Source organism: Phyllobates terribilis, unplaced genomic scaffold, assembly GCF_046119375.1.
Source record: "Phyllobates terribilis strain yellow unplaced genomic scaffold, ASM4611937v1 Scaffold_6__1_contigs__length_29720123, whole genome shotgun sequence".
In the NCBI taxonomy this organism is placed as follows: domain Eukaryota; kingdom Metazoa; phylum Chordata; class Amphibia; order Anura; family Dendrobatidae; genus Phyllobates; species Phyllobates terribilis.
This window is the reverse complement of record NW_027362766.1, coordinates 14,577,303-14,602,140: the sequence shown is the minus strand read 5'-3', so window position 1 is coordinate 14,602,140 and position 24,838 is coordinate 14,577,303. Positions and strand designations below refer to the sequence as shown.

General features: G+C 59.4%; 1 protein-coding gene across 1 annotated transcript in view; it reads right to left on the bottom strand.

The window, feature by feature from the left end:
• LOC141152664 (embryonic protein UVS.2-like) overlaps positions 1 to 24,838 on the bottom strand; it is an 83,625-nt gene that overhangs the window by 2,983 nt on the left and 55,804 nt on the right. Inside the window, exon 11 of the mRNA XM_073637221.1 lies at positions 23,305 to 23,423. Coding sequence (XP_073493322.1) covers positions 23,305 to 23,423 — 119 coding nt within the window. The remainder of the gene's footprint in view (positions 1 to 23,304; positions 23,424 to 24,838) is intronic.

The window sequence follows — 24,838 nt, the reverse complement described above, 5'->3', positions numbered from 1 at the left end:
GTGAGCGTGGGAGCGGGTGAGCGTGGAAGGGTGAGCGTGGGAGCGGGTGAGCATGGGAGGGTGAGAATGTGAGGGTGTGAGCGTGTGAGGGTGAGCATGTGAGGGTGAGCATGGAAGCGTGTGAGGGTGAGCGTGGGAGCGTCAGAGTGTGAACGTCCGAGCGTGAGCGTCCGGGCATGAGCGTCAGAGCATCAGAGCATAAGAGCGTGAGAGTCTGAGCGTGAGTGTCTGAGCGTGAGCGTCAGAGCGTGAGCGTCAGAGCGTGAGAGTGAGCGTCCGAGCGTGAGCGTCCGAGCGTGAGCATCCGAGAATGAGCATGAGCGTCCGAGCGTGAGCGTCCGAGCGTGAGCGTCAGAGCATGAGCGTGAGCGTTAGAGCATGAGCGTGAGCGTCAGAGCGTGAGCGTGAGCGTCAGAGCGTGAGCGTCAGAGCGTTAGTGTGAGCGTCCGAGCGTGAGCATCAGAGCATGAGCATGAGCGTCAGAGCATGAGCGTCCGAGCGTGAGCGTCAGACCGTGAGCGTCAGAGCATGAGCGTGAGCGTCAGAGCAAGAGCGTGAGCGTCAGAGCGTGAGCGTGAGCGTCACAGTGTGAACGTCCGAGCGTCCGAGCGTGAGCGTCAGAGCGTGAGCGTCAGAGCGTGAGCGTCAGAGCGTGAGAGTGAGAATCAGAGCGTGAGCGTAAGCCTCAGAGCGTGAGCGTCAGAGCGTGAACGTGAGCGTCAGAGTGTGAGCGTGAGCGTCAGAGCGTGAGCGTCAGAGCGTGAACGTCCGAGCGTCCGAGCGTGAGCGTCAGAGCGTGAGAGTCTGAGCGTGAGCGTCTGAGCGTGAGTGTCTGAGCCTGAGCGTCAGAGCGTGAGCGTCCGAGCGTGAGCGTCCGAGCATGAGCATCAGAGCATGAGCGTGAGCGTCAGAGCGTGAGCATCCAAGCGTGAGCGTCAGAGCGTGAGAGTGAGAATCAGAGCGTGAGCGTAAGCCTCAGAGCGTGAGCATCAGAGCGTGAGCGTCAGAGTGTGAGCGTCAGAGCGTGAACGTGAGCGTCCGAGCGTGAGCATCCGAGCGTGAGCGTCAGAGCGTGAGCGTCAGAGCGTGAGCGTCAGAATCTGAGCGTGAGCGTCAGAGCCTGAGCGTCCGAGCGTGAGCGTCCGAGCGTGAGCGTCAGAGCGTGAGCATCAGAGCGTGAGCGTGAGCGTCCGAGCATGAGCGTCCGAGCGTGAGCGTCACAGCATCAGAGCGTCAGAGCGTGAGCTTCAGAGCGTGAGCGTCAGAGCGTGAGCGTCAGAGCGTGAGCATGGGCGTCAGAGCGTGTGCGTCAGAGGGTGAGTGTAAGCGTCAGAGTGTGAACGTGAGCGTCGGAGCGTGAGCGTCAGAGCGTGAGCGTCAGAGTCTGAGCGTGAGCGTCAGAGCGTGAGCGTCCGAGCGTGAGCGTCAGAGCAAGAGCGTCTGAGCGTGAGCGTCAGAGCGTGAGCATCAGAGCGTCACAGCATGAGCGTCAGAGCATCAGAGCATGAGCGTCAGAGCGTGAGCTTCAGAGCGTGATCGTCAGAGCATCAGAGCGTGAGCGTCAGAGCATTAGAGCGTGAGCATCAGAGATTGAGCGTCAGAGCATAAGCGTCAGAGCATCAGAGCTTGAGCGTCAGAGCGTGAGCGTCAGAGCGTGAGCGTGTGAGCGTGAGCGTCAGAGCGTGAGTGTCAGAGTGTGAGCATCAGAGTCTGAGCGTGAGGGTCAGAGTGCGAGCGTCAGAGCGTGAGCGTCCGAGCGCGAGCGTCAGAGCGCGAGCATCAGAGCGTTAGCGTCAGAGCATCAGAGCGTGAGCGTCAGAGCTTGAGCATCAGAGCATGAGCGTCAGAGCATCAGAGCATGAGCGTCAGAGCGTGAGCGTGTGAGCGTAAGCGTCAGAGCGTGAACGTGAGCATCCGAGCGTGAGCGTCAGAGCGTGAGCGTCCGAGCATGAGCGTCAAAGCATGAGCGTCAGAGTCTGAGCATGAGCGTCAGAGCGTGAGCGTCAGAGCGTGAGTGTCAGAGCGTGAGCTTCAGAGCGTGAGCGTCCGAGCGTGAGCGTGGGCGTCAGAGCGTGAGCGTCAGAGCGTGAGCGTCAGAGCATCAGAGCGTGAGCATGAGCATCAGAGCATCAGAGCTGAGCGTCAGAGCGTGAGCGTCAGAGCGTGAGCGTGTGAGCGTCAGAGCGTGAACGTGAGTTTCCGAGCGTGATCGTCAGAGCGTGAGCGTCCGAGCGTGAGCGTCAGAGCGTGATCGTGAGCATCAGAGCGTGAGCGTCAGAGCGTGAGCGTGAACGTGAGCGTCAGAGCGTGAGCGTCAGAGCGTGAGCGTCAGAGCGAGAGCGTGAGCGTCCGAGCGTGAGCGTCCGAGCGTGAGCGTCAGAGCGTGAGCGTCAGAGCATCAGAGCGTCAGAGCATCAGAGCGTCAGAGCGTGAGCTTCAGAGCGTGAGCGTCAGAGCGTGAGCGTGGGCGTCAGAGCGTGGGCGTCAGAGCGTGAGCGTCAGAGCGTGAGTGTAAGCGTCAGAGCGTGAACGTGAGCGTCCGAGCGTGAGCGTCAGAGCGTGAGCGTCAGATCGTGAGCGTCAGAGTCTGAGCGTGAGCGTCAGAGCGTCAGCGTCCGAGCATGAGCGTCAGAGCGTGAGCGTCAGAGCGTGAGCGTGAACGTGAGCGTCCAAGCGTGAGTGTCAGAGCGTGAGCGTCAGAGCGTGAGCGTCCGAGCGTGAGCGTCAGAGCGTGAGCGTCAGAGCATCAGAGCGTCAGAGCGTGAGCGTCAGAGCGTGAGCGTGAGCGTCAGAGCATGAGTGTAAGTGTCAGAGCGTGAACGTGAGCGTCCGAGTTTGAGCGTCAGAGCGTGAGCGTCAGATCGTGAGCGTCAGAGTCTGAGCGTGAGCGTCAGAGCGTGAGCATCCGAGCATGAGCGTCAGAGCGTGAGCGTCAGAGCGTCAGAGCGTGAGCGTCAGAGCATGAGCGTCAGAGCATCAGAGCGTGAGCGTCAGAGCGTGAGCTTCAGAGCGTGATCGTCAGAGCATCAGAGCGTGAGCGTGAGCGTCAGAGCATCAGAGCGTGAGCGTCAGAGCTTGAGCGTCAGAGCATAAGCGTCAGAGCGTCAGAGCGTGAGCGTCAGAGCGTGAGCGTTAGAGCGTGAGCATCCAAGCGTGAGCATCAGAGCGTGAGAGTGAGAATCAGAGGGTGAGCGTAAGCCTCAGAGCGTGAGCGTCAGAGCGTGAACGTGAGCGTCAGAGCGTGAGAATCAGAGCGTGAGTGTCAGAGCGTGAGCGTCAGAGTGTGAACGTGAGCGTCCAAGCGTGAGCGTCCGAGCGTGAGCGTCAGAGCGTGAGCGTCAGAGTCTGAGCGTGAGCGTCAGAGCCTGAGAGTCCGAGCGTGAGCGTCAGAGACTTAGCGTCCGAGCGTGAGCGTCCGAGTTTGAGCGTCAGAGCGTGAGCATCAGAGCGTGAGCGTGAGCATCCGAGCATGAGCATCCGAGCGTGAGCGTCAGAGCGTCAGAGCGTGAGCTTCAGAGCGTGAGCTTCAGAGCGTGAGCGTCAGAGCGTGAGCGTGGGCGTCAGAGAGTGTGCGTCAGAGCGTGAGTGTAAGCGTCAGAGCGTGAACGTGAGCGTCCGAGCGTGAGCGTCAGAGCGTGAGCGTCAGAGTCTGAGCGTGAGCGTCAGAGCGTGAGCATCCGAGCGTGAGCATCAGAGCAAGAGCGTCTGAGCGTGAGCGTCAGAGCGTGAGCGTCAGAGCGTCACAGCGTGAGCGTCAGAGCATCAGAGCGTGAGCGTCAGAGAGTGAGCGTCAGAGCGTGATCGTCAGAGCATCAGAGCTTGAGCGTCAGAGCATTAGAGCGTGAGCGTCAGAGATTGAGCGTTAGAGCATCAGAGCTTGAGCGTCAGAGCGTGAGCGCCAGAGCGTGAGCGTGTGAGCGTGAGCGTCAGAGCGTGAGCGTCAGAGCGTGAGCGTCAGAGCGTGAGTGTCAGAGCGTGAGCATCAGAGTGTGAGCGTCAGAGCGTGAGCTTCAGAGCGTGATCGTCAGAGCATCAGAGCGTGAGCGTGAGCGTCAGAGCATCAGAGCGTGAGCGTCAGAGCTTGAGCGTCAGAGCATAAGCGTCAGAGCGTCAGAGCGTGAGCGTCAGAGCGTGAGCGTTAGAGCATGAGCATCCAAGCGTGAGCGTCAGAGCGTGAGAGTGAGAATCAGAGGGTGAGCGTAAGCCTCAGAGCGTGAGCGTCAGAGCGTGAACGTGAGCGTCAGAGCGTGAGAATCAGAGCGTGAGCGTCAGAGCGTGAGCGTCAGAGTGTGAACGTGAGCGTCCAAGCGTGAGCGTCCGAGCGTGAGCGTCAGAGCGTGAGCGTCAGAGTCTGAGCGTGAGCGTCAGAGCCTGAGAGTCCGAGCGTGAGCGTCAGAGACTTAGCGTCCGAGCGTGAGCGTCCGAGTTTGAGCGTCAGAGCGTGAGCATCAGAGCGTGAGCGTGAGCATCCGAGCATGAGCATCCGAGCGTGAGCGTCAGAGCGTCAGAGCGTGAGCTTCAGAGCGTGAGCTTCAGAGCGTGAGCGTCAGAGCGTGAGCGTGGGCGTCAGAGAGTGTGCGTCAGAGCGTGAGTGTAAGCGTCAGAGCGTGAACGTGAGTGTCCGAGCGTGAGCGTCAGAGCGTGAGCGTCAGAGTCTGAGCGTGAGCGTCAGAGCGTGAGCATCCGAGCGTGAGCATCAGAGCAAGAGCGTCTGAGCGTGAGCGTCAGAGCGTGAGCGTCAGAGCGTCACAGCGTGAGCGTCAGAGCATCAGAGCGTGAGCGTCAGAGAGTGAGCGTCAGAGCGTGATCGTCAGAGCATCAGAGCTTGAGCGTCAGAGCATTAGAGCGTGAGCGTCAGAGATTGAGCGTTAGAGCATCAGAGCTTGAGCGTCAGAGCGTGAGCGTCAGAGCGTGAGCGTGTGAGCGTGAGCGTCAGAGCGTGAGCGTCAGAGCGTGAGTGTCAGAGCGTGAGCATCAGAGTCTGAGCGTGAGGGTCAGAGTGCGAGCGTCAGAGCGTAAGTGTCCGAGCGCGAGCGTCAGAGTGCGAGCATCAGAGCGTGAGCGTCAGAGCATCAGAGCGTGAGCGTCAGAGCATCAGAGCATGAGCGTCAGAGCTTGAGCGTCAGAGCATGAGCGTCAGAGCATCAGAGCGTGAGCGTCAGAGCGTGAACGTGAGCATCCGAGAGTGAGCGTCAGAACGTGAGCGTCCGAGCGTGAGCGTCAGAGCGTGAGCGTCAGAGTCTGAGCATGAGCGTCCGAGCGTGAGCGTCAGAGCGTGAGCGTCAGATCGTGAGCGTCAGAATGTGAGCGTGAGCGTCAGAGCGTGAGCGTCCGAGCATGAGCGTCAGAGCGTAAGCGTCAGAGCGTGAGCGTCAGAGCGTGAGCGTGAACGTGAGCGTCCGAGCGTGAGCGTCAGAGCGTGAGCATCAGAGCGTGAGGGTCAGAGCGAGAGCTTCAGAGCGTGAGCGTCAAAGCATCAGAGCGTCAGAGCGTGAGCTTCAGAGCGTTAGTGTCAGAGCGTGAGCGTCAGAGCGTGAGTGTAAGCGTCAGAGCGTGAACGTGAGCATCCGAGCGTGAGCGTCAGATCGTGAGCGTCAGAGTCTGAGCGTGAGCGTCAGAGCGTGAGCGTCCGAGCATGAGCGTCAGAGTGTGAGTGTCAGAGCGTCAGAGCATGAGCGTCAGAGCTTCAGAGCGTGAGCGTCAGAGCGTGAGCTTCAGAGCGTGATCGTCAGAGCATCAGAGCGTGAGCGTGAGCGTCAGAGCATCAGAGCGTGAGCGTCAGAGCGTGATCGTCAGAGCATCAGAGCGTGAGCGTGAGCGTCAGAGCGTCAGAGCGTGAGCGTGTGAGCGTGAGCGTCAGAGCGTGAGCGTCAGAGTCTGAGCGTGAGCGTCAGAGCGTGAGCGTCCGAGCATGAGCGTCAGAGCTTGAGCGTCAGAGCGTCTGAGCGTGAGCGTCAGAGTCTGAGCGTGAGCGTCAGAGCGTGAGCGTCCGAGCATGAGCGTCAGAGCTTGAGCGTCAGAGCGTCTGAGCGTGAGCGTCAGAGCGTGAGCGTCAGAGCGTGAGCATCAGAGCGTGAGCGTCAGAGCGTGAGCTTCAGAGCGTGATCGTCAGAGCATCAGAGCGTGAGCGTGAGCGTCAGAGCTTGAGCGTCAGAGCATCAGAGCGTGAGCGTCAGAGCTTGAGCGTCAGAGCGTCAGAGCGTGAGCATCAGAGCGTGAGCGTGTGAGCGTGAGCGTCAGAGCGTGAGCATCAGAGTCTGAGCGTGAGCGTCAGAGCGCGAGCGTCAGAGCGTGAGCGTCAGAGCGCGAGCATCAGAGCGTCAGCATCAGAGCATCAGAGCTAGAGCGTCAGAGCTTGAGCGTCAGAGCATGAGCGTCAGAGCATCAGAGCGTGAGCGTCAGAGCGTGAGCGTGTGAGCGTGAACGTGAGCATCCGAGCGTGAGCGTCCGAGCGTGAGCGTCAGAGCGTGAGCGTCAGAGCGTGAGCGTCAGAGTCTGAGCATGAGCGTCAGAGCGTGAGTGTCAGAGCGTGAGCCTGAGCGTCAGAGCCTGAGCGTCAGAGCATCAGAGCATCAGAGCGTGAGCTTCAGAGCGTGAGCGTCAGAGCGTGAGTGTCAGAGCGTGAGCGTCAGAGCATCAGAGCGTGAGCATGAGCGTCAGAGCATCAGAGCTTGAGCGTCAGAGCGTGAGCGTCAGAGCGTGAGCGTGTGAGTGTCAGAGCGTGAACGTGAGCTTCCGAGCGTGAGCGTCAGAGCGTGAGCGTCCGAGCGTGAGCTTCAGAGCGTGAGTGTGAGCATCAGAGCGTGAGCGTCAGAGTCTGAGCGTGAGCGTCAGAGTGTGAACGTGAGCGTCAGAGCGTGAGCGTGAGCGTCAAAGCGTGAGCGTCCGAGCGTGAGCGTGTGAGCGTCAGAGCGTGAGCATCAGAGTGTGAGCGTCAGAGCGTGAGTGTGAGCGTCAGAGCGTGAGCTTCATAGCGTGAGCGTCAGAGCGTGTTCGTCCGAGCGTGAGCGTCCGAGCGTTAGCGTCAGAGCGTGAGCATGTGAGCGTCAGAGCGTGATCGTGAGCATCAGAGCGTGAGCGTCAGAGCGTGAGCGTGAACGTGAGCGCCAGAGCGTGAGCGTCAGAGCGAGAGCGTGTGGGTCCGAGCGTGAGCGTCAGAGCGTGAGCGTCAGAGCATCAGAGCGTCAGAACATCAGAGCGTCAGAGCGTGAGCTTCAGAGCGTGAGCGTCAGAGCGTGAGCGTGGGCGTCAGAGCGTGAGCGTCAGAGCGTGAGCGTGAGCGTCCGAGCGTGAGCGTCAGAGCGTGAGCGTCAGAGTCTGAGCATGAGAGTCAGAGCATGAGCGTCAGTGCGTGAGTGTCAGAGCGTGAGCGTCAGAGCGTGAACGTGAGCGTCCGAGCGTGAGCGACAGAGCATCAGAGCGTCAGAGCGTGAGCTTCAGAGCGTGAGCGTCAGAGCGTGAGCGTGGGCGTCAGAGCGTAAGCGTCAGAGCGTGAGCGTCAGAGCATCAGAGCGTGAGCATGAGCGTCAGAGCATCAGAGCTGAGCGTCCGAGCGTGAGCGTCCGAGCGTGAGCGTGAGCATCAGAGCGTGAGCGTCAGAGCGTGAGCGTGAACGTGAGCGCCAGAGCGTGAGCGTCAGAGCGAGAGCGTGTGGGTCCGAGCGTGAGCGTCAGAGCGTGAGCGTCAGAGCATCAGAGCGTCAGAGCATCAGAGCGTCAGAGCGTGAGCTTCAGAGCGTGAGCGTCAGAGCGTGAGCGTGGGCGTCAGAGCGTGAGCGTCAGAGCGTGAGCGTGGGCGTCAGAGCGTGAGCGTCAGAGCGTGAGTGTAAGCGTCAGAGAGTGAACGTGAGCGTCCGAGCGTGAGCGTCAGAGCGTGAGCGTCAGATCGTGAGCGTCAGAATGTGAGCGTGAGCGTCAGAGCGTGAGCGTCCGAGCATGAGCGTCAGAGCGTAAGCGTCAGAGCGTGAGCGTCAGAGCGTGAGCGTGAACGTGAGCGTCCGAGCGTGAGCGTCAGAGCGTGAGCATCAGAGCGTGAGGGTCAGAGCGAGAGCTTTAGAGCGTGAGCGTCAAAGCATCAGAGCGTCAGAGCGTGAGCTTCAGAGCGTTAGTGTCAGAGCGTGAGCGTCAGAGCGTGAGTGTAAGCGTCAGAGCGTGAACGTGAGCATCCGAGCGTGAGCGTCAGATCGTGAGCGTCAGAGTCTGAGCGTGAGCGTCAGAGCGTGAGCGTCCGAGCATGAGCGTCAGAGTGTGAGTGTCAGAGCGTCAGAGCATGAGCGTCAGAGCTTCAGAGCGTGAGCGTCAGAGCGTGAGCTTCAGAGCGTGATCGTCAGAGCATCAGAGCGTGAGCGTGAGCGTCAGAGCATCAGAGCGTGAGCGTCAGAGCGTGATCGTCAGAGCATCAGAGCGTGAGCGTGAGCGTCAGAGCGTCAGAGCGTGAGCGTGTGAGCGTGAGCGTCAGAGCGTGAGCGTCAGAGTCTGAGCGTGAGCGTCAGAGCGTGAGCGTCCGAGCATGAGCGTCAGAGCTTGAGCGTCAGAGCGTCTGAGCGTGAGCGTCAGAGCGTGAGCGTCAGAGCGTGAGCATCAGAGCGTGAGCGTCAGAGCGTGAGCTTCAGAGCGTGATCGTCAGAGCATCAGAGCGTGAGCGTGAGCGTCAGAGCTTGAGCGTCAGAGCATCAGAGCGTGAGCGTCAGAGCTTGAGCGTCAGAGCGTCAGAGCGTGAGCATCAGAGCGTGAGCGTGTGAGCGTGAGCGTCAGAGCGTGAGCATCAGAGTCTGAGCGTGAGCGTCAGAGCGCGAGCGTCAGAGCGTGAGCGTCAGAGCGCGAGCATCAGAGCGTCAGCATCAGAGCATCAGAGCTAGAGCGTCAGAGCTTGAGCGTCAGAGCTTGAGCGTCAGAGCATGAGCGTCAGAGCATCAGAGCGTGAGCGTCAGAGCGTGAGCGTGTGAGCGTGAACGTGAGCATCCGAACGTGAGCGTCCGAGCGTGAGCGTCAGAGCGTGAGCGTCAGAGCGTGAGCGTCAGAGTCTGAGCATGAGCGTCAGAGCGTGAGTGTCAGAGCGTGAGCCTGAGCGTCAGAGCCTGAGCGTCAGAGCATCAGAGCATCAGAGCGTGAGCTTCAGAGCGTGAGCGTCAGAGCGTGAGTGTCAGAGCGTGAGCGTCAGAGCATCAGAGCGTGAGCATGAGCGTCAGAGCATCAGAGCTTGAGCGTCAGAGCGTGAGCGTCAGAGCGTGAGCGTGTGAGTGTCAGAGCGTGAACGTGAGCTTCCGAGCGTGAGCGTCAGAGCGTGAGCGTCCGAGCGTGAGCTTCAGAGCGTGAGTGTGAGCATCAGAGCGTGAGCGTCAGAGTCTGAGCGTGAGCGTCAGAGTGTGAACGTGAGCGTCAGAGTGTGAGCGTGAGCGTCAAAGCGTGAGCGTCCGAGCGTGAGCGTGTGAGCGTCAGAGCGTGAGCATCAGAGTGTGAGCGTCAGAGCGTGAGTGTGAGCGTCAGAGCGTGAGCTTCATAGCGTGAGCGTCAGAGCGTGTTCGTCCGAGCGTGAGCGTCCGAGCGTTAGCGTCAGAGCGTGAGCATGTGAGCGTCAGAGCGTGATCGTGAGCATCAGAGCGTGAGCGTCAGAGCGTGAGCGTGAACGTGAGCGCCAGAGCGTGAGCGTCAGAGCGAGAGCGTGTGGGTCCGAGCGTGAGCGTCAGAGCGTGAGCGTCAGAGCATCAGAGCGTCAGAACATCAGAGCGTCAGAGCGTGAGCTTCAGAGCGTGAGCGTCAGAGCGTGAGCGTGGGCGTCAGAGCGTGAGCGTCAGAGCGTGAGCGTGGGCGTCAGAGCGTGAGCGTCAGAGCGTGAGTGTAAGCGTCAGAGAGTGAACGTGAGCGTACGAGCGTGAGCGTCAGAGCGTGAGCGTCAGATCGTGAGCGTCAGAGTGTGAGCGTGAGCGTCAGAGCGTGAGCGTCCGAGCATGAGCGTCAGAGCGTAAGCGTCAGAGCGTGAGCGTGAACGTGAGCGTCCGAGCGTGAGCGTCAGAGCTTGAGCGTCAGAGCGTGAGCGTCCGAGCGTGAGGGTCAGAGCGAGAGCTTCAGAGCGTGAGCGTCAAAGCATCAGAGCGTCAGAGCGTGAGCTTCAGAGCGTTAGTGTCAGAGCGTGAGCGTGTGCGTCAGAGCGTGAGCGTCAGAGCGTGAGTGTAAGCGTCAGAGCGTGAACGTGAGCGTCCGAGCGTGAGCGTCAGATCGTGCGCGTCAGAGTCTGAGCGTAAGCGTCAGAGCGTGAGCGTGAACGTGAGCGTCCGAGCGTGAGCGTCAGAGCTTGAGCGTCAGAGCGTGAGCGTCCGAGCGTGAGGGTCAGAGCGAGAGCTTCAGAGCGTGAGCGTCAAAGCATCAGAGCGTCAGAGCGTGAGCTTCAGAGCGTTAGTGTCAGAGCGTGAGCGTGTGCGTCAGAGCGTGAGCGTCAGAGCGTGAGTGTAAGCGTCAGAGCGTGAAAGTGAGCGTCCGAGCGTGAGCGTCAGATCGTGCGCGTCAGAGTCTGAGCGTGAGCGTCAGAGCGTGAGAGTCCGAGCATGAGCGTCAGAGCGTGAGCGTCAGAGCTTGAGTGTCAGAGTGTCAGAGCATGAGCGTCAGAGCTTCAGAGCGTGAGCGTCAGAGCGTGAGCTTCAGAGCGTGATCGTCAGAGCATCAGAGCGTGAGCGTGAGCGTCAGAGCATCAGAGCGTGAGCGTCAGAGCTTGAGCGTCAGAGCATAAGCGTCAGAGCATGAGCGTGTGAGCGTGAGCGTCAGAGCGTGAGCGTCAGAGTCTGAGCGTGAGCGTCAGAGCGTGAGCGTCCGAGCATAAGCGTCAGAGCTTGAGCGTCAGAGCGTCTGAGCGTGAGCGTCAGAGCGTCAGAGCGTGAGCATCAGAGCGTGAGCTTCAGAGCGTGATCGTCAGAGCATCAGAGCGTGAGCGTGAGCGTCAGAGCATCAGAGCGTGAGCGTCAGAGCTTGAGCATCAGAGCGTCAGAGCGTGAGCATCAGAGCGTGAGCGTGTGAGCGTGAACGTCAGAGCGTGAGCATCAGAGTCTGAGCGTGAGCGTCAGAGCGCGAGCGTCAGAGCGTGAGCGTCAGAGCGCGAGCATCAGAGCGTCAGCATCAGAGCATCAGAGCTAGAGCGTCAGAGCATCAGAGCTTGAGCGTCAGAGCTTGAGCGTCAGAGCATGAGCGTCAGAGCATCAGAGCGTGAGCGTCAGAGCGTGAGCGTGTGAGCGTGAACGTGAGCATCCGAGCGTGAGCGTCCGAGCGTGAGCGTCAGAGCGTGAGCGTCAGAGCGTGAGTGTCAGAGCGTGAGCCTGAGCGTCAGAGCATCAGAGCAACAGAGCGTGAGCTTCAGAGCGTGAGCGTCAGAGCGTGAGTGTCAGAGCGTGAGCGTCAGAGCATCAGAGCGTGAGCATGAGCGTCAGAGCATCAGAGCTTGAGCGTCAGAGCGTGAGCGTCAGAGCGTGAGCGTGTGAGTGTCAGAGCATGAACGTGAGCTTCCGAGCGTGAGCGTCAGAGCGTGAGCGTCCGAGCGTGAGCTTCAGAGCGTGAGTGTGAGCATCAGAGCGTGAGCGTCAGAGTCTGAGCGTGAGCGTCAGAGTGTGAACGTGAGCGTCAGAGCGTGAGCGTGAGCGTCAAAGCGTGAGCGTCCGAGCGTGAGCGTGTGAGCGTCAGAGCGTGAGCATCAGAGTGTGAGCGTCAGAGCGTGAGTGTGAGCGTCAGAGCGTGAGCTTCATAGCGTGAGCATCAGAGCGTGTTCGTCCGAGCGTGAGCGTCCGAGCGTTAGCGTCAGAGCGTGAGCATGTGAGCGTCAGAGCGTGAGCGTCAGAGCGTCAGAGCATGAGCGTCAGAGCATCAGAGCGTGAGCGTAAGAGCGTGAGCTTCAGAGCGTGATCGTCAGAGCATCAGAGCGTGAGCGTGAGCGTCAGAGCATCAGAGCGTGAGCATCAGAGCTTGAGCGTCAGAGCATAAGCGTCAGAGCGTCAGAGCGTGAGCGTCAGAGCTTGAGCGTCAGAGCGTCAGAGCGTGAGCATCAGAGCGTGAGCGTGTGAGCGTGAGCGTCAGAGCGTGAGCATCAGAGTCTGAGCGTGAGCGTCAGAGCGCGAACGTCAGAGCGTGAGCGTCAGAGCGCGAGCATCAGAGCGTCAGCATCAGAGCTAGAGCGTCAGAGCATCAGAGCTTGAGCGTCAGAGCTTGAGCGTCAGAGCATGAGCGTCAGAGCATCAGAGCGTGAGCGTCAGAGCGTGAGCGTGAACGTGAGCATCCGAGCGTGAGCGTCCGAGCGTGAGCGTCAGAGCGTGAGCGTCAGAGCGTGAGTGTCAGAGCGTGAGCCTGAGCATCAGAGCCTGAGCGTCAGAGCATCAGAGCATCAGACCGTGAGCTTCAGAGCGTGAGCGTCAGAGCGTGAGTGTCAGAGCGTGAGCGTCAGAGCATCAGAGCGTGAGCATGAGCGTCAGAGCATCAGAGCTTGAGCGTCAGAGCATGAGCGTCAGAGCGTGAGCGTGTGAGTGTCAGAGCATGAACGTGAGCTTCCGAGCGTGAGCGTCAGAGCGTGAGCGTCCGAGCGTGAGCTTCAGAGTGTGAGTGTGAGCATCAGAGCGTGAGCGTCAGAGTCTGAGCGTGAGCATCAGAGTGTGAACGTGAGCGTCAGAGCGTGAGCGTGAGCGTCAAAGCGTGAGCATCCGAGCGTGAGCGTGTGAGCGTCAGAGCGTGAGCATCAGAGTGTGAGCGTCAGAGCGTGAGTGTGAGCGTCAGAGCGTGAGCTTCATAGCGTGAGCATCAGAGCGTGTTCGTCCGAGCGTGAGCGTCCGAGCGTTAGCGTCAGAGCGTGAGCATGTGAGCGTCAGAGCGTGAGGGCCAGAGCGTGAGCATCAGAGCGTGAGCGTGAGCGTCAGAGCGTGAGCGTCCGAGCGTGAACGTGAGCATCCGAGCGTGAGCGTCAGAGCGTGAGCGTCAGAGCATCAGAGCATCAGAGCGTGAGCGTCAGAGCGTGAGCGTGAGCGTCAGAGCGTGAGTGTAAGTGTCAGAGCGTGAAAGTGAGCGTCCGAGTGTGAGCGTCAGAGCGTGAGCGTCAGATCGTGAGCGTCAGAGTCTGAGCGTGAGCGTCAGAGCGTGAGCATCCGAGCATGAGCGTCAGAGCGTGAGCGTCAGAGCGTGAGCGTCAGAGCGTCAGAGCATGAGCGTCAGAGCGTGAGCTTCAGAGCGTGATCGTCAGAGCATCAGAGCGTGAGCGTGAGCGTCAGAGCATCAGAGCGTGAGCGTCAGAGCTTGAGCGTCAGAGCATAAGCGTCAGAGCGTCAGAGCGTGAGCGTCAGAGCGTGAGCGTTAGAGCGTGAGCATCCAAGCGTGAGCGTCAGAGCGTGAGATTGAGAATCAGAGCTTGAGCGTAAGCCTCAGAGCGTGAGCGTCAGAGCGTGAAAGTGAGCGTCAGAGCGTGAGAATCAGAGCGTAAGCGTCAGAGCATCAGAGCGTGAGCGTGAGCGTCAGAGCATCAGAGCGTGAGCGTCAGAGCTTGAGCGTCAGAGCGTGAGCATCAGAGCGTGAGCGTGTGAGCGTGAGCGTCAGAGCGTGAGCATCAGAGTCTGAGCGTGAGCGTCAGAGCGCGAGCGTCAGAGCGTGAGCGTCAGAGCGCGAGCATCAGAGCGTCAGCATCAGAGCATCAGAGCTAGAGCGTCAGAGCGTGAGCTTCATAGCGTGAGCGTCAGAGCGTGTTCGTCCGAGCGTCAGCGTCCGAGCGTTAGCGTCAGAGCGTGAGCATGTGAGCGTCAGAGCGTGAGCGTGAGCATCAGAGCGTGAGCGTCAGAGCGTGAGCGTGAACGTGAGTGCCAGAGCGTCAGCGTCAGAGCGAGAGCGTGTGGGTCCGAGCGTGAGCGTCAGAGCGTGAGCGTCAGAGCATCAGAGCGTCAGAGCGTGAGCTTCAGAGCGTGAGCGTCAGAGCGTGAGCGTGGGCGTCAGAGCGTGAGCGTCAGAGCGTGAGCGTGGGCGTCAGAGCGTGAGCGTCAGAGCGTGAGTGTAAGCGTCAGAGAGTGAACGTGAGCGTCCGAGCGTGAGCGTCAGAGCGTGAGCGTCAGATCGTGAGCGTCAGAGTGTGAGCGTGAGCGTCAGAGCGTGAGCATCCGAGCATGAGCGTCAGAGCGTAAGCGTCAGAGCGTGAGCGTGAACGTGAGCGTCCGAGCGTGAGCGTCAGAGCTTGAGCGTCAGAGCGTGAGCGTCCGAGCGTGAGGGTCAGAGCGAGAGCTTCAGAGCGTGAGCGTCAAAGCATCAGAGCGTCAGAGCGTGAGCTTCAGAGCGTTAGTGTCAGAGCGTGAGCGTGTGCGTCAGAGCGTGAGCGTCAGAGCGTGAGTGTAAGCGTCAGAGCGTGAACGTGAGCGTCCGAGCGTGAGCGTCAGATCGTGCACGTCAGAGTCCGAGCGTGAGCGTCAGAGCGTGAGCGTCCGAGCATGAGCGTCAGAGCATCAGAGCATGAGCGTCAGAGCTTCAGAGCGTGAGCTTCAGAGCGTGATCGTCAGAGCATCAGAGCGTGAGCGTCAGAGCATCAGAGCGTGAGCGTCAGAGCTTGAGCGTCAGAGCATAAGCGTCAGAGCGTGAGCGTGTGAGCGTGAGCGTCAGAGCGTGAGCGTCAGAGTCTGAGCGTGAGCGTCAGAGCGTGAGCATCTGAGCATGAGCGTCAGAGCTTGAGCGTCAGAGCGTCTGAGCGTGAGCGTCAGAGCGTGAGCGTCAGAGCGTCAGAGCGTGAGCATCAGAGCGTGAGCGTCAGAGCGTGAGCTTCAGAGCGTGATCGTCAGAGCATCAGAGCGTGAGCGTGAGCGTCAGAGCATCAGAGCGTGAGCGTGAGCGTCAGAGCATCAGAGCGTGAGCGTCAGAGCTTGAGCGTCAGAGCGTCAGAGCGTGAGCATCAGAGCGTGAGCGTGTGAGCGTGAGCGTCAGAGCGTGAGCATCAGAGTCTGAGCGTGAGCGTCAGAGCGCGAGCGTCAGAGCGTGAGCGTCAGAGCGCGAGCATCAGAGCGTCAGCATCAGAGCATCAGAGCTAGAGCGTCAGAGCATCAGAGCTTGAGCGTCAGAGCTTGAGCGTCAGAGCATGAGCGTCAGAGCATCAGAGCGTGAGCGTCAGAGCGTGAGCGTGTGAGCGTGAACGTGAGCATCCGAGCGTGAGCGTCCGAGCGTGAGCGTCAGAGCGTGAGCGTCAGAGCTTGAGTGTCAGAGCGTGAGCCTGAGCGTCAGAGCCTGAGCGTCAGAGCATCAGAGCATCAGAGCGTGAGCTTCAGAGCGTGAGCGTCAGAGCGTGAGTGTCAGAGCGTGAGCGTCAGAGCATCAGAGCGTGAGCATGAGCGTCAGAGCATCAGAGCTTGAGCGTCAGAGCGTGAGCGTCAGAGCGTGAGCGTGTGAGTGTCAGAGCGTGAACGTGAGCTTCCGAGCGTGAGCGTCAGAGCGTGAGCGTCAGAGCATGAGCGTCCGAGCGTGAGCTTCAGAGCGTGAGTGTGAGCATCAGAGCGTGAGCGTCAGAGTCTGAGCGTGAGCGTCAGAGTGTAAACGTGAGCGTCAGAGCGTGAGCGTGAGCGTCAAAGCGTGAGCGTCCGAGCGTGAGAGTGTGAGCGTCAGAGCGTGAGCATCAGAGTGTGAGCGTCAGAGCGTGAGTGTGAGCGTCAGAGCGTGAGCTTCATAGCGTGAGCGTCAGAGCGTGTTCGTCCGAGCGTGAGCGTCCGAGCGTGAGCATGTGAGCGTCAGAGCGTGAGGGCCAGAGCGTGAGCATCAGAGCGTGAGCGTGAGCGTCAGAGCGTGAGCGTCCGAGCGTGAACGTGAGCATCCGAGCGTGAGCGTCAGAGCGTGAGCGTCAGAGCATCAGAGCGTCAGAGCGTGAGCGTCAGAGCGTGAGCGTCAGAGTGTGAGTGTAAGTGTCAGAGCGTGAAAGTGAGCGTCCGAGTGTGAGCGTCAGAGCGTGAGCGTCAGATCGTGAGCGTCAGAGTCTGAGCGTGAGCGTCAGAGCGTGAGCATCCGAGCATGAGCGTCAGAGCGTGAGCGTCAGAGCGTGAGCGTCAGAGCGTCAGAGCATGAGCGTCAGAGCATCAGAGCGTGAGCGTCAGAGCGTGAGCTTCAGAGCGTGATCGTCAGAGCATCAGAGCGTGAGCGTGAGCGTCAGAACATCAGAGCGTGAGCGTCAGAGCTTGAGCGTCAGAGCATAAGCGTCAGAGCGTAAGAGCGTGAGCGTCAGAGCGTGAGCGTTAGAGCGTGAGCATCCAAGCGTGAGCATCAGAGCGTGAGATTGAGAATCAGAGTTTGAGCGTAAGCCTCAGAGCGTGAGCGTCAGAGCGTGAACGTGAGCGTCAGAGCGTGAAAATCAGAGCGTGAGCGTCAGAGCGTGAGCGTCAGAGTGTGAACGTGAGCGTCCGAGCGTGAGCGTCCGAGCGTGAGCGTCAGAGCGTGACCGTCAGAGTCTGAGCGTGAGCGTCAGAGCCTGAGCGTCCGAGCGTGAGCGTCAGAGACTTAGCGTCCGAGCGTGAGCGTCCGAGTTTGAGCGTCAGAGCGTGAGCATCAGAGCGTGAGCGTGAGCGTCCGAGCATGAGCATCCGAGCGTGAGCGTCAGAGCATCAGAGCGTCAGAGCGTGAGCTTCAGAGCGTGAGCTTCAGAGCGTGACCTTCAGAGCGTGAGCGTGGGCGTCAGAGAGTGTGCGTCAGACCGTGAGTGTAAGCGTCAGAGCGTGAACTTGAGCGTTCGAGCGTGAGCGTCAGAGCGTGAGCGTCAGAGTCTGAGCGTGAGCGTCAGAGTGTGAGCGTCCGAGCGTGAGCATCAGAGCAAGAGCGTCTGAGCATGAGCGTCAGAGCGTGAGCGTCAGAGCGTCACAGCGTGAGCGTCAGAGCATCAGAGCGTGAGCGTCAGAGAGTGAGCGTCAGAGCGTGATCGTCAGAGCATCAGAGCTTGAGCGTCAGAGCATTAGAGCGTGAGCGTCAGAGATTGAGCGTCAGAGCATCAGAGCTTGAGCGTCAGAGCGTGAGCGTCAGAGCGTGAGCGTGTGAGCGTGAGCGTCAGAGCGTGAGCGTCAGAGCGTGAGTGTCAGAGCGTGAGCATCAGAGTCTGAGCGTGTGGGTCAGAGTGCGAGCGTCAGAGCGTAAGTGTCCGAGCGCGAGCGTCAGAGCGCGAGCATCAGAGCGTGAGCGTCAGAGCATCAGAGCGTGAGCGTCAGAGCATCAGAGCATGAGCGTCAGAGCTTGAGCGTCAGAGCATGAGCGTCAGAGCATCAGAGCGTGAGCGTCAGAGCGTGAGCGTGTGAGCGTGAGCGTCAGAGCGTGAACGTGAGCATCCGAGCGTGAGCGTCAGAACGTGAGCGTCCGAGTGTGAGCGTCAGAGCGTGAGCGTCAGAGTCTGAGCATGAGAGTCAGAGCGTGAGCGTCAGAGCGTGAGTGTCAGAGCGTGAGCATCAGAGCGTGAACGTGAGCATCCGAGCGTGAGCGTCAGAGCATCAGAGCGTCAGAGCGTGAGCTTCAGAGCGTGAGCGTCAGAGCGTGAGCGTGGGCGTCAGAGCGTGAGCGTCAGAGCGTGAGCGTCAGAGCATCAGAGCGTGAGCATGAGCGTCAGAGCAATAGAGCTGAGCGTCAGAGCGTGAGCGTCAGAGCGTGAGCGTGTGAGCGTCAGAGCGTGAACGTGAGCTTCCGAGCGTGAGCGTCAGAGCGTGAGCGTCCGAGCGTGAGCGTCAGAGCGTGAGAATCAGAGCGTGAGCGTCAGAGCGTGAGCGTGAACGTGAGCGCCAGAGCGTGAGCGTCAGAGCGAGAGCGTGTGGGTCCGAGCGTGAGCGTCAGAGCGTGAGCGTCAGAGCATCAGAGCGTCAGAGCATCAGAGCATCAGAGCGTGAGCTTCAGAGCGTGAGCGTCAGAGCGTGAGCGTGGGCGTCAGAGCGTGAGCGTCAGAGCGTGAGTGTAAGCGTCAGAGAGTGAACGTGAGCGTCCGAGCGTGAGCGTCAGAGCGTGAGCGTCAGATCGTGAGCGTCAGAGTGTGAGCGTGAGCGTCAGAGCGTGAGCGTCCGAGCATGAGCGTCAGAGCGTAAGCGTCAGAGCGTGAGCGTGAACGTGGGCGTCAGAGCGTGAGCGTCAGAGCGTGAGTGTAAGCGTCAAAGCGTGAACGTGAGCGTCCGAGCGTGAGCGTCAGATCGTGCGCGTCAGAGTCTGAGCGTGAGCGTCAGAGCGTGAGCGTCCGAGCATGAGCGTCAGAGCGTGAGCGTCAGAGCGTGAGTGTCAGAGCGTCAGAGCATGAGCGTCAGAGCTTCAGAGCGTGTGCTTCAGAGCGTGATCGTCAGAGCATCAGAGCGTGAGCGTGAGCGTCAGAGCATCAGAGCATGAGCGTCAGAGCTTGAGCGTCAGAGCATAAGCGTCAGAGCGTCAGAGCGTGAGCATCAGAGCGTGAGTGTGTGAGCGTCAGAGCGTGAGCATCAGAGTCTGAGCGTGAGCGTCAGAGCGCGAGCGTCAGAGCGTGAGCGTCAGAGCGCGAGCATCAGAGCGTCAGCATCAGAGCATCAGAGCTAGAGCGTCAGAGCATCAGAGCTTGAGCGTCAGAGCATGAGCGTCAGAGCATCAGAGCGTGAGCGTCAGAGCGTGAGCGTGTGAGCGTGAACGTGAGCATCCGAGCGTGAGCGTCCGAGCGTGAGCGTCAGAGCGTGAGCGTCAGAGTCTGAGCATGAGCGTCAGAGCGTGAGCGTCAGAGCGTGCGTGTCAGAGCGTGAGCCTGAGCGTCAGAGCCTGAGCGTCAGAGCATCAGAGCATCAGAGCGTGAGCTTCAGAGCGTGAGCGTCAGAGCGTGAGTGTCAGAGCGTGAGCGTCAGAGCATCAGAGCTTGAGCGTCAGAGCGTGAGCGTCAGAGCGTGAGCGTGTGAGTGTCAGAGCGTGAACGTGAGCTTCCGAGCGTGAGCGTCAGAGCGTCAGCGTCCGAGCGTGAGCTTCAGAGCGTGAGTGTGAGCATCAGAGCGTGAGCGTCAGAGTCTGAGCGTGAGCGTCAGAGTGTGAACGTGAGCGTCAGAGCGTGAGCGTCAAAGCGTGAGCGTCCGAACGTGAGCGTGTGAGCGTCAGAGCGTGAGCATCAGAGTGTGAGCGTCAGAGCGTGAGTGTGAGCGTCAGAGCGTGAGCTTCATAGCGTGAGCGTCAGAGCGTGTTCGTCCGAGCGTGAGCGTCCGAGCGTTAGCGTCAGAGCGTGAGCATGTGAGCGTCAGAGCGTGAGGGCCAGAGCGTGAGCATCAGAGCGTGAGCGTCAGAGCGTGAGCGTCCGAGCGTGAACGTGAGCATCCGAGCGTGAGCGTCCGAGCGTGAGCGTCAGAGCGTGAGCGTCAGAGCGTCCGAGTGTGAGTGTCCGAGCGTGAGCGTCCGAGCGTGAGCCTGAGCGTCAGAGCGTCAGCGTGAGCGTCAGAGCGTGAACGTGAGAATCAGAGCGTGAGCGTGAGCGTCAGAGCGTGAGCGTCCGAGCGTGAGCGTGTGAGCGTCAGAGCGTGAGCGTCAGTGCGCGAGTGTGAGCGTCAGAGCGTGAGCTTCATAGCGTGAGCGTCAGAGCGTGAGCGCCAGAGCGTCAGAGCGTGAGCGTGAGCGTCAGAGCGTGAGCGTCAGAGCGTGAACGTGAGCGTCCGAGCGTGAGCGTCAGAGCGTGAGCGTCAGAGCGTCAGAGCGTGAACGTGAGCGTCCGAGCGTGAGCGTCCGAGCGTGAGCGTCCGAGCGTGAGCGTTAGAGCGTGAGCGTTAGAGCGTGATTGTGAGCGTCAGAGCGTGAGCGTCAGAGCGTGAGCTTCAGAGCGTGAGCGTCCGAGCGTGAGCGTCCGAGCGTTAGCGTGAGCGTCCGAGCGTGAGCGTTAGAGCGTGAGTGTGAGCGTCAGAGCGTGAGCGTCAGAGTGTGAGCGTCAGAGCGTGAGCGTCAGAGCGTGAGCTTCAGAGCGTGAGCGTCAGAGCGTGAACGTGAGCGTCAGAGCGTGAGCGTGAGCATCAGAGCGTGAGCATCAGAGCGTGAGCGTGAGCTTCAGAGCGTGAGCGTGTGAGCGTGAGCGTCAGCGTGAGCATCAGAGCGTGAGCATCAGAGCGTGAGCGTGAGCTTCAGAGCGTGAGCGTGTGAGCGTGAGCGTCAGCGTGAGCGTCCGAGCGTGAGCGTCAGAGCGTGAGCATCCTAGCGTGAGCGTCAGAGCGTGAGCATCAGAGCGTGAGCGTGAGCGTCAGAGCGTGAGCGTCAGACCGTGAGTGTCAGAGCATGAGCGTGAGCGTCAGAGCGTGAGCGTCAGAGCGTGAGCGTCAGTGCGTGAGCATCCGAGCGCCAGAGCGTGAGCGTCAGAGCGTGAGTGTCAGCGTCAGAGTGTGAGCGTCAGAGCGTGAGTGTCAGCGTCAGAGCGTGAGCGTCATAGCGTGAGCTTCAGAGCGTGAGCGTGAGAGCGTGAGCGTTAGCGCGTGAGCGTCAGAGCGTGAGCGCCAGAGCGTGAGCGTGTGAGCGTGAGCGTCAGCGTGAGCGTCCGAGCGTGAGCGTCCAAGCGTGAGCATCCTAGCGTGAGCGTCAGAGCGTGAGCGTAAGCGTCAGAGCGTGAGCGTCAGAGCGTGAACGTGAGCGTCAGAGCGTGAGCGTGAGTGTCAGAGCGTGAGCGTCAGAGCGTGAGCATCCGAGCGTCAGAGCGTGAGCGTCCGAGCGCCAGAGCGTGAGCGTCAGAGCGTGAGCGTCAGAGTGTGAGCTTCAGAGAGTGAGCGTGAGTGTGTGAGCGTGAGCATCAGAGCGTGAGCGTTAGAGCGTGAGCATCAGAGCGTCAGAGCGTGAGTGTGAGCGTCAGAGCGTGAGCGTCAGAGCGTGAGCGTGAGCATCAGAGCGTGAGCGTTAGAGCGTGAGCATCAGAGCATGAGCGTGAGCGCCTGAGCGTGAGCGTGAGCGCCAGAGCGTGAGCGTCAGAGCGTGAGCGTGAGCGTCTGAGCGTCAGAGCGTGAACGTGAGCGTCCGAGCGTGAGCGTCCGAGCGTAAGCGTCAGAGCGTGAGCGTCCGAGCGGGAGCGTCAGAGCGTGAGCGTCCGAGCGTGAGCGTCCGAGCGTGAGCGTCAGAGCGTGAGTGTGAGCGTCAGAGCATGAGCGTCCGAGCGTGAGCGTCAGAGCGTGAGCGTCCGAGCGTGAGCGTGAGTGTCCGAGCGTGAGCGTCAGAGCGTGAGCGTCAGAGTGTGAGCGTAAGAGCGTGAGCGTCAGAGTGTGAGCTTCAGAGCGTGAGCGTCAGAGCGTGAATGTGAGCGTCCGAGCGTGAGTGTCAGAGCGTGAGCGTCAGAGCGTGAGCGTCAGAGCGTGAACGTGAGCGTCCGAGCGTGAGCGTCCGAGCGTGACCGTGAGCGTCAGAGCGTCAGCGTGAGCGTCCGAGCGTGAGCGTTAGAGCGTGAGTGTGAGCGTCAGAGCGTGAGCGTCAGAGTGTGAGCTTCTGAGCGTGAGCGTCAGAGCGTGAGCGTTAGAGCGTGAGTGTGAGCGTCAGAGCGTGAGCTTCAGAGCGTGAGCGTCAGAGCGTGAGCGTCAGAGCATGAACGTGAGCGTCAGAGCGTGAGCGTCAGAGCGTGAGCGTGAGCATCAGAGCGTGAGCGTCAGAGCGTGAGCGTGTGAGCGTGAGCGTCAGCGTGAGCGTCCGAGCGTGAGCGTCAGAGCGTGAGCATCCTAGCGTGAGCGTCAGAGCGTGAGCGTCAGAGCGTGAGCGTCAGAGCGTGAGTGTCAGATCATGAGCGTGAGCGTCAGAGCGTGAGCGTCCGAGCGCCAGAGCGTGAGCGTCAGAGCGTGAGCGTCAGAGCGTGAGTGTCAGCGTCAGAGTGTGAGCGTCAGAGCGTGAGTGTCAGCGTCAGAGCGTGAGCATCAGAGCGTGAGCTTCAGAGCGTGAGCGTGAGAGCGTGAGCGTTAGAGCGTGAGCGTCAGAGCGTGAGCGCCAGAGCGTGAGTGTGTGAGCGTGAGCGTCAGCGTGAGCCTCCGAGCGTGAGCATCCTAGCGTGAGCGTCAGAGCGTGAGCGTCAGAGCGTGAGCGTAAGCGTCAGAGCGTGAGCGTCAGAGCGTGAGCGTGAGCGTCAGAGCGTGAGCGTGAGTGTCAGAGCGTGAGCGTCAGAGCGTGAGCGTCCGAGCGCCAAAGCGTGAGCGCCAGAGCGTGAGCGTCAGAGCGTGAGCGTCCGAGCGCCAGAGCGTGAGCGTCAGAGCGTGAGCATCAGAGTGTGAGCGTCAGAGCGTGAGTGTCAGCGTCAGAGCGTGAGCGTCAGAGCGTGAGCTTCAGAGCGTGAGCGTGAGTGTGTGAGCGTGAGCATCAGAGCGTGAGCGTTAGAGCGTGAGCATCAGAGCGTCAGAGCGTGAGTGTGAGCGTCAGAGCGTGAGCGTCAGAGCGTGAGCGTGAGCATCAGAGCGTGAGCGTTAGAGCGTGAGCATCAGAGCGTGAGCGTGAGCGCCTGAGCGCGTGAGCGTCAGAGCGTGAGCGTCTGAGCGTCAGAGCGTGAACGTGAGCGTCCGAGCGTGAGCGTCAGAGCGTGACCGTCCGAGCGTGAGCGTCAGAGCGTGAGTGTGAGCGTCAGAGCATGAGCGTCCGAGCGTGAGCGTCAGAGCGTGAGCGTCCGAGCGTGAGCGTGAGCGTCCGAGCGTGAGCGTCAGAGCGTGAGCGTCCGAGCGTGAGCGTCAGAGTGTGAGCTTCAGAGCGTGAGCGTCAGAGCATGAGCGTCAGAGCATGAGCGTGAGCGTCCGAGCGTGAGCGTCCGAGCGTGAGCATCAGAGCGTGAGTGTGAGCGTCAGAGCATGAGCGTCCGAGCGTGAGCGTCAGAGCGTGAGCGTCCGAGCGTGAGCGTGAGCGTCCGAGCGTGAGCGTCAGAGCGTGAGCGTCAGAGTGTGAGCATCAGAGCGTGAGCGTCAGAGTGTGAGCGTCAGAGCGTGAGAGTCAGAGCGTGAGTGTCAGAGCGTGAACGTGAGCATCAGAGCGTGAGCGTCAGTGTGTGAGCGTGAGCATCAGAGCGTGAGGGTCCGAGCGTGAGCGTCAGAGCGTGAGCGTCAGAGCTTGAGCGTCAGAGCGTCAGAGCTTGAGCGTCAGAGCGTGAGCGTCAGAGCTTGAGCGTCAGAGCGTCAGAGCTTGAGCGTCAGAGCGTGAGTGTCAGAGCGTGAGCGTCTGAGGGTGAGCTTCTGAGGGTGTGAGGTTGAGCGGGTGAGGGTAAGCCGCTAACGGCCGACATCTTGTTCTCAAATCCCGCATCGCTGATTGGCCGTGGCTTGACCAATCAGCGACGTGGGATTTCCTGGACAGACAGACACACAGACACACAGACAGACAGACAGACAGACGGGATAAGACAATTATATATATTAGATGTTCATCTGCTTCTTGTTCTCACCTTGTATCCGGTGGGAGCTGTAATTACCCAACCACAGTCTAGATTTGAGTAGTACCTGGCAGGATATCCAGGAGTGGAAAATGTCTTCGAAGAGGAGTAATATGCTCCTCCGCATTGTACTGAAAGAAGAATTAATAAGAAAGGAAGAAGACGTCAGTGTCTGTTTACCCTCATAAGTAAAGAATTGTCTTAGTTTAGCAAATACATGTAGATTATATTTTTTAGTTTAGCAAATACATGTAGGTTATATTTTTTAGTTTAGCAAATACATGTAGGTTATATTTTTTAGTTTAGCAAATACATGTAGGTTATATTTTTTAGTTTAGCAAATACATGTAGGTTATATTTTTTAGTTTAGCAAATACATGTAGGTTATATTTTTTAGTTTAGCAAATACATGTAGGTTATATTTTTTAGTTTAGCAAATACATGTAGGTTATATTTTTTATCTCACAAATACTGCCACTCTGACCGATAGGCTATGTCTAGTATTGCAGTTTAGTCAGTTACAAACCTATGTCTAGATCATGGACTATTCCTATTTTTCGGGAATTTTCTAAGCTAAGACAACAACTATAAAGTGAGTACACCATTAGATATATGTATCCACAAGATAGGGGATATTAGGAGGACCATTGACTGCATTTAAAGACTATGTTGCTGATGGAGAAGAACAGTGCTCGGTTTTCTCCATTAGTCACATAGACATCGAATGGAATAGCAGGAGGCTCAGGTGACCACCACTTATTTGAAAGTCCTCCAGAATAATTTCTCTCGAACTATTCTAGTGATTGATGAGAGGGTCCTAGTGGTATGACCCCCAGCCATTAAATATAAATCATATTTTTAATATTTATTGTAGTGCAACTCCTCTAATGTTCATGGTAAAGTCACATATGAACTGCTGGTTGAAAATCATAAGTAGAGATAAGCGACACGGCTTATTCAGATCGGAAAAATTCAATTTGCTGAAATTGGGGCCAGTTGGCCACCATTTTGGTTGGCCATCATTTTGGTTGGCCACCATTTTGTTACATTCTAAAGTTTCGGAAGGGGTTAGAAATACAAAAGCTCTCCTTGGCCCTCTCTAGTCCTGTCCCACTGTTGTTGATTCCTGCTCTGATGGTTCCTCCTTGGCCTTCTTCTCATTTGAGACCGTCCTCTCTTGGGCTATGTCCCATGCAATCACGTAAGACTTGACACATGTCATTGATGTCAATTATGTGCATCACCTCCTGAGGGACTAAACGGGGCATGATGTATGACATTAACATCATTCATGTGCATGATAACCCATGTCGTACTCAATGAAAAGGAAGACCCAAGAGCGGTCAGAAGGAGGAGAACGAGAAGGAGAAACTGAAAGGAGACAAAGCGCAAAATAGGATCTTATCTAACAATATTAAAAGGACTGTGATTCGGGGTATTGTCAGGCTTGACATGTCAACCTCCACAAGGAGAAACATTACCCCTTGGATTCCTCTCACCCAACCAAACCAGATCTCACACATTGCACTGACGAGGGGCAGTACCC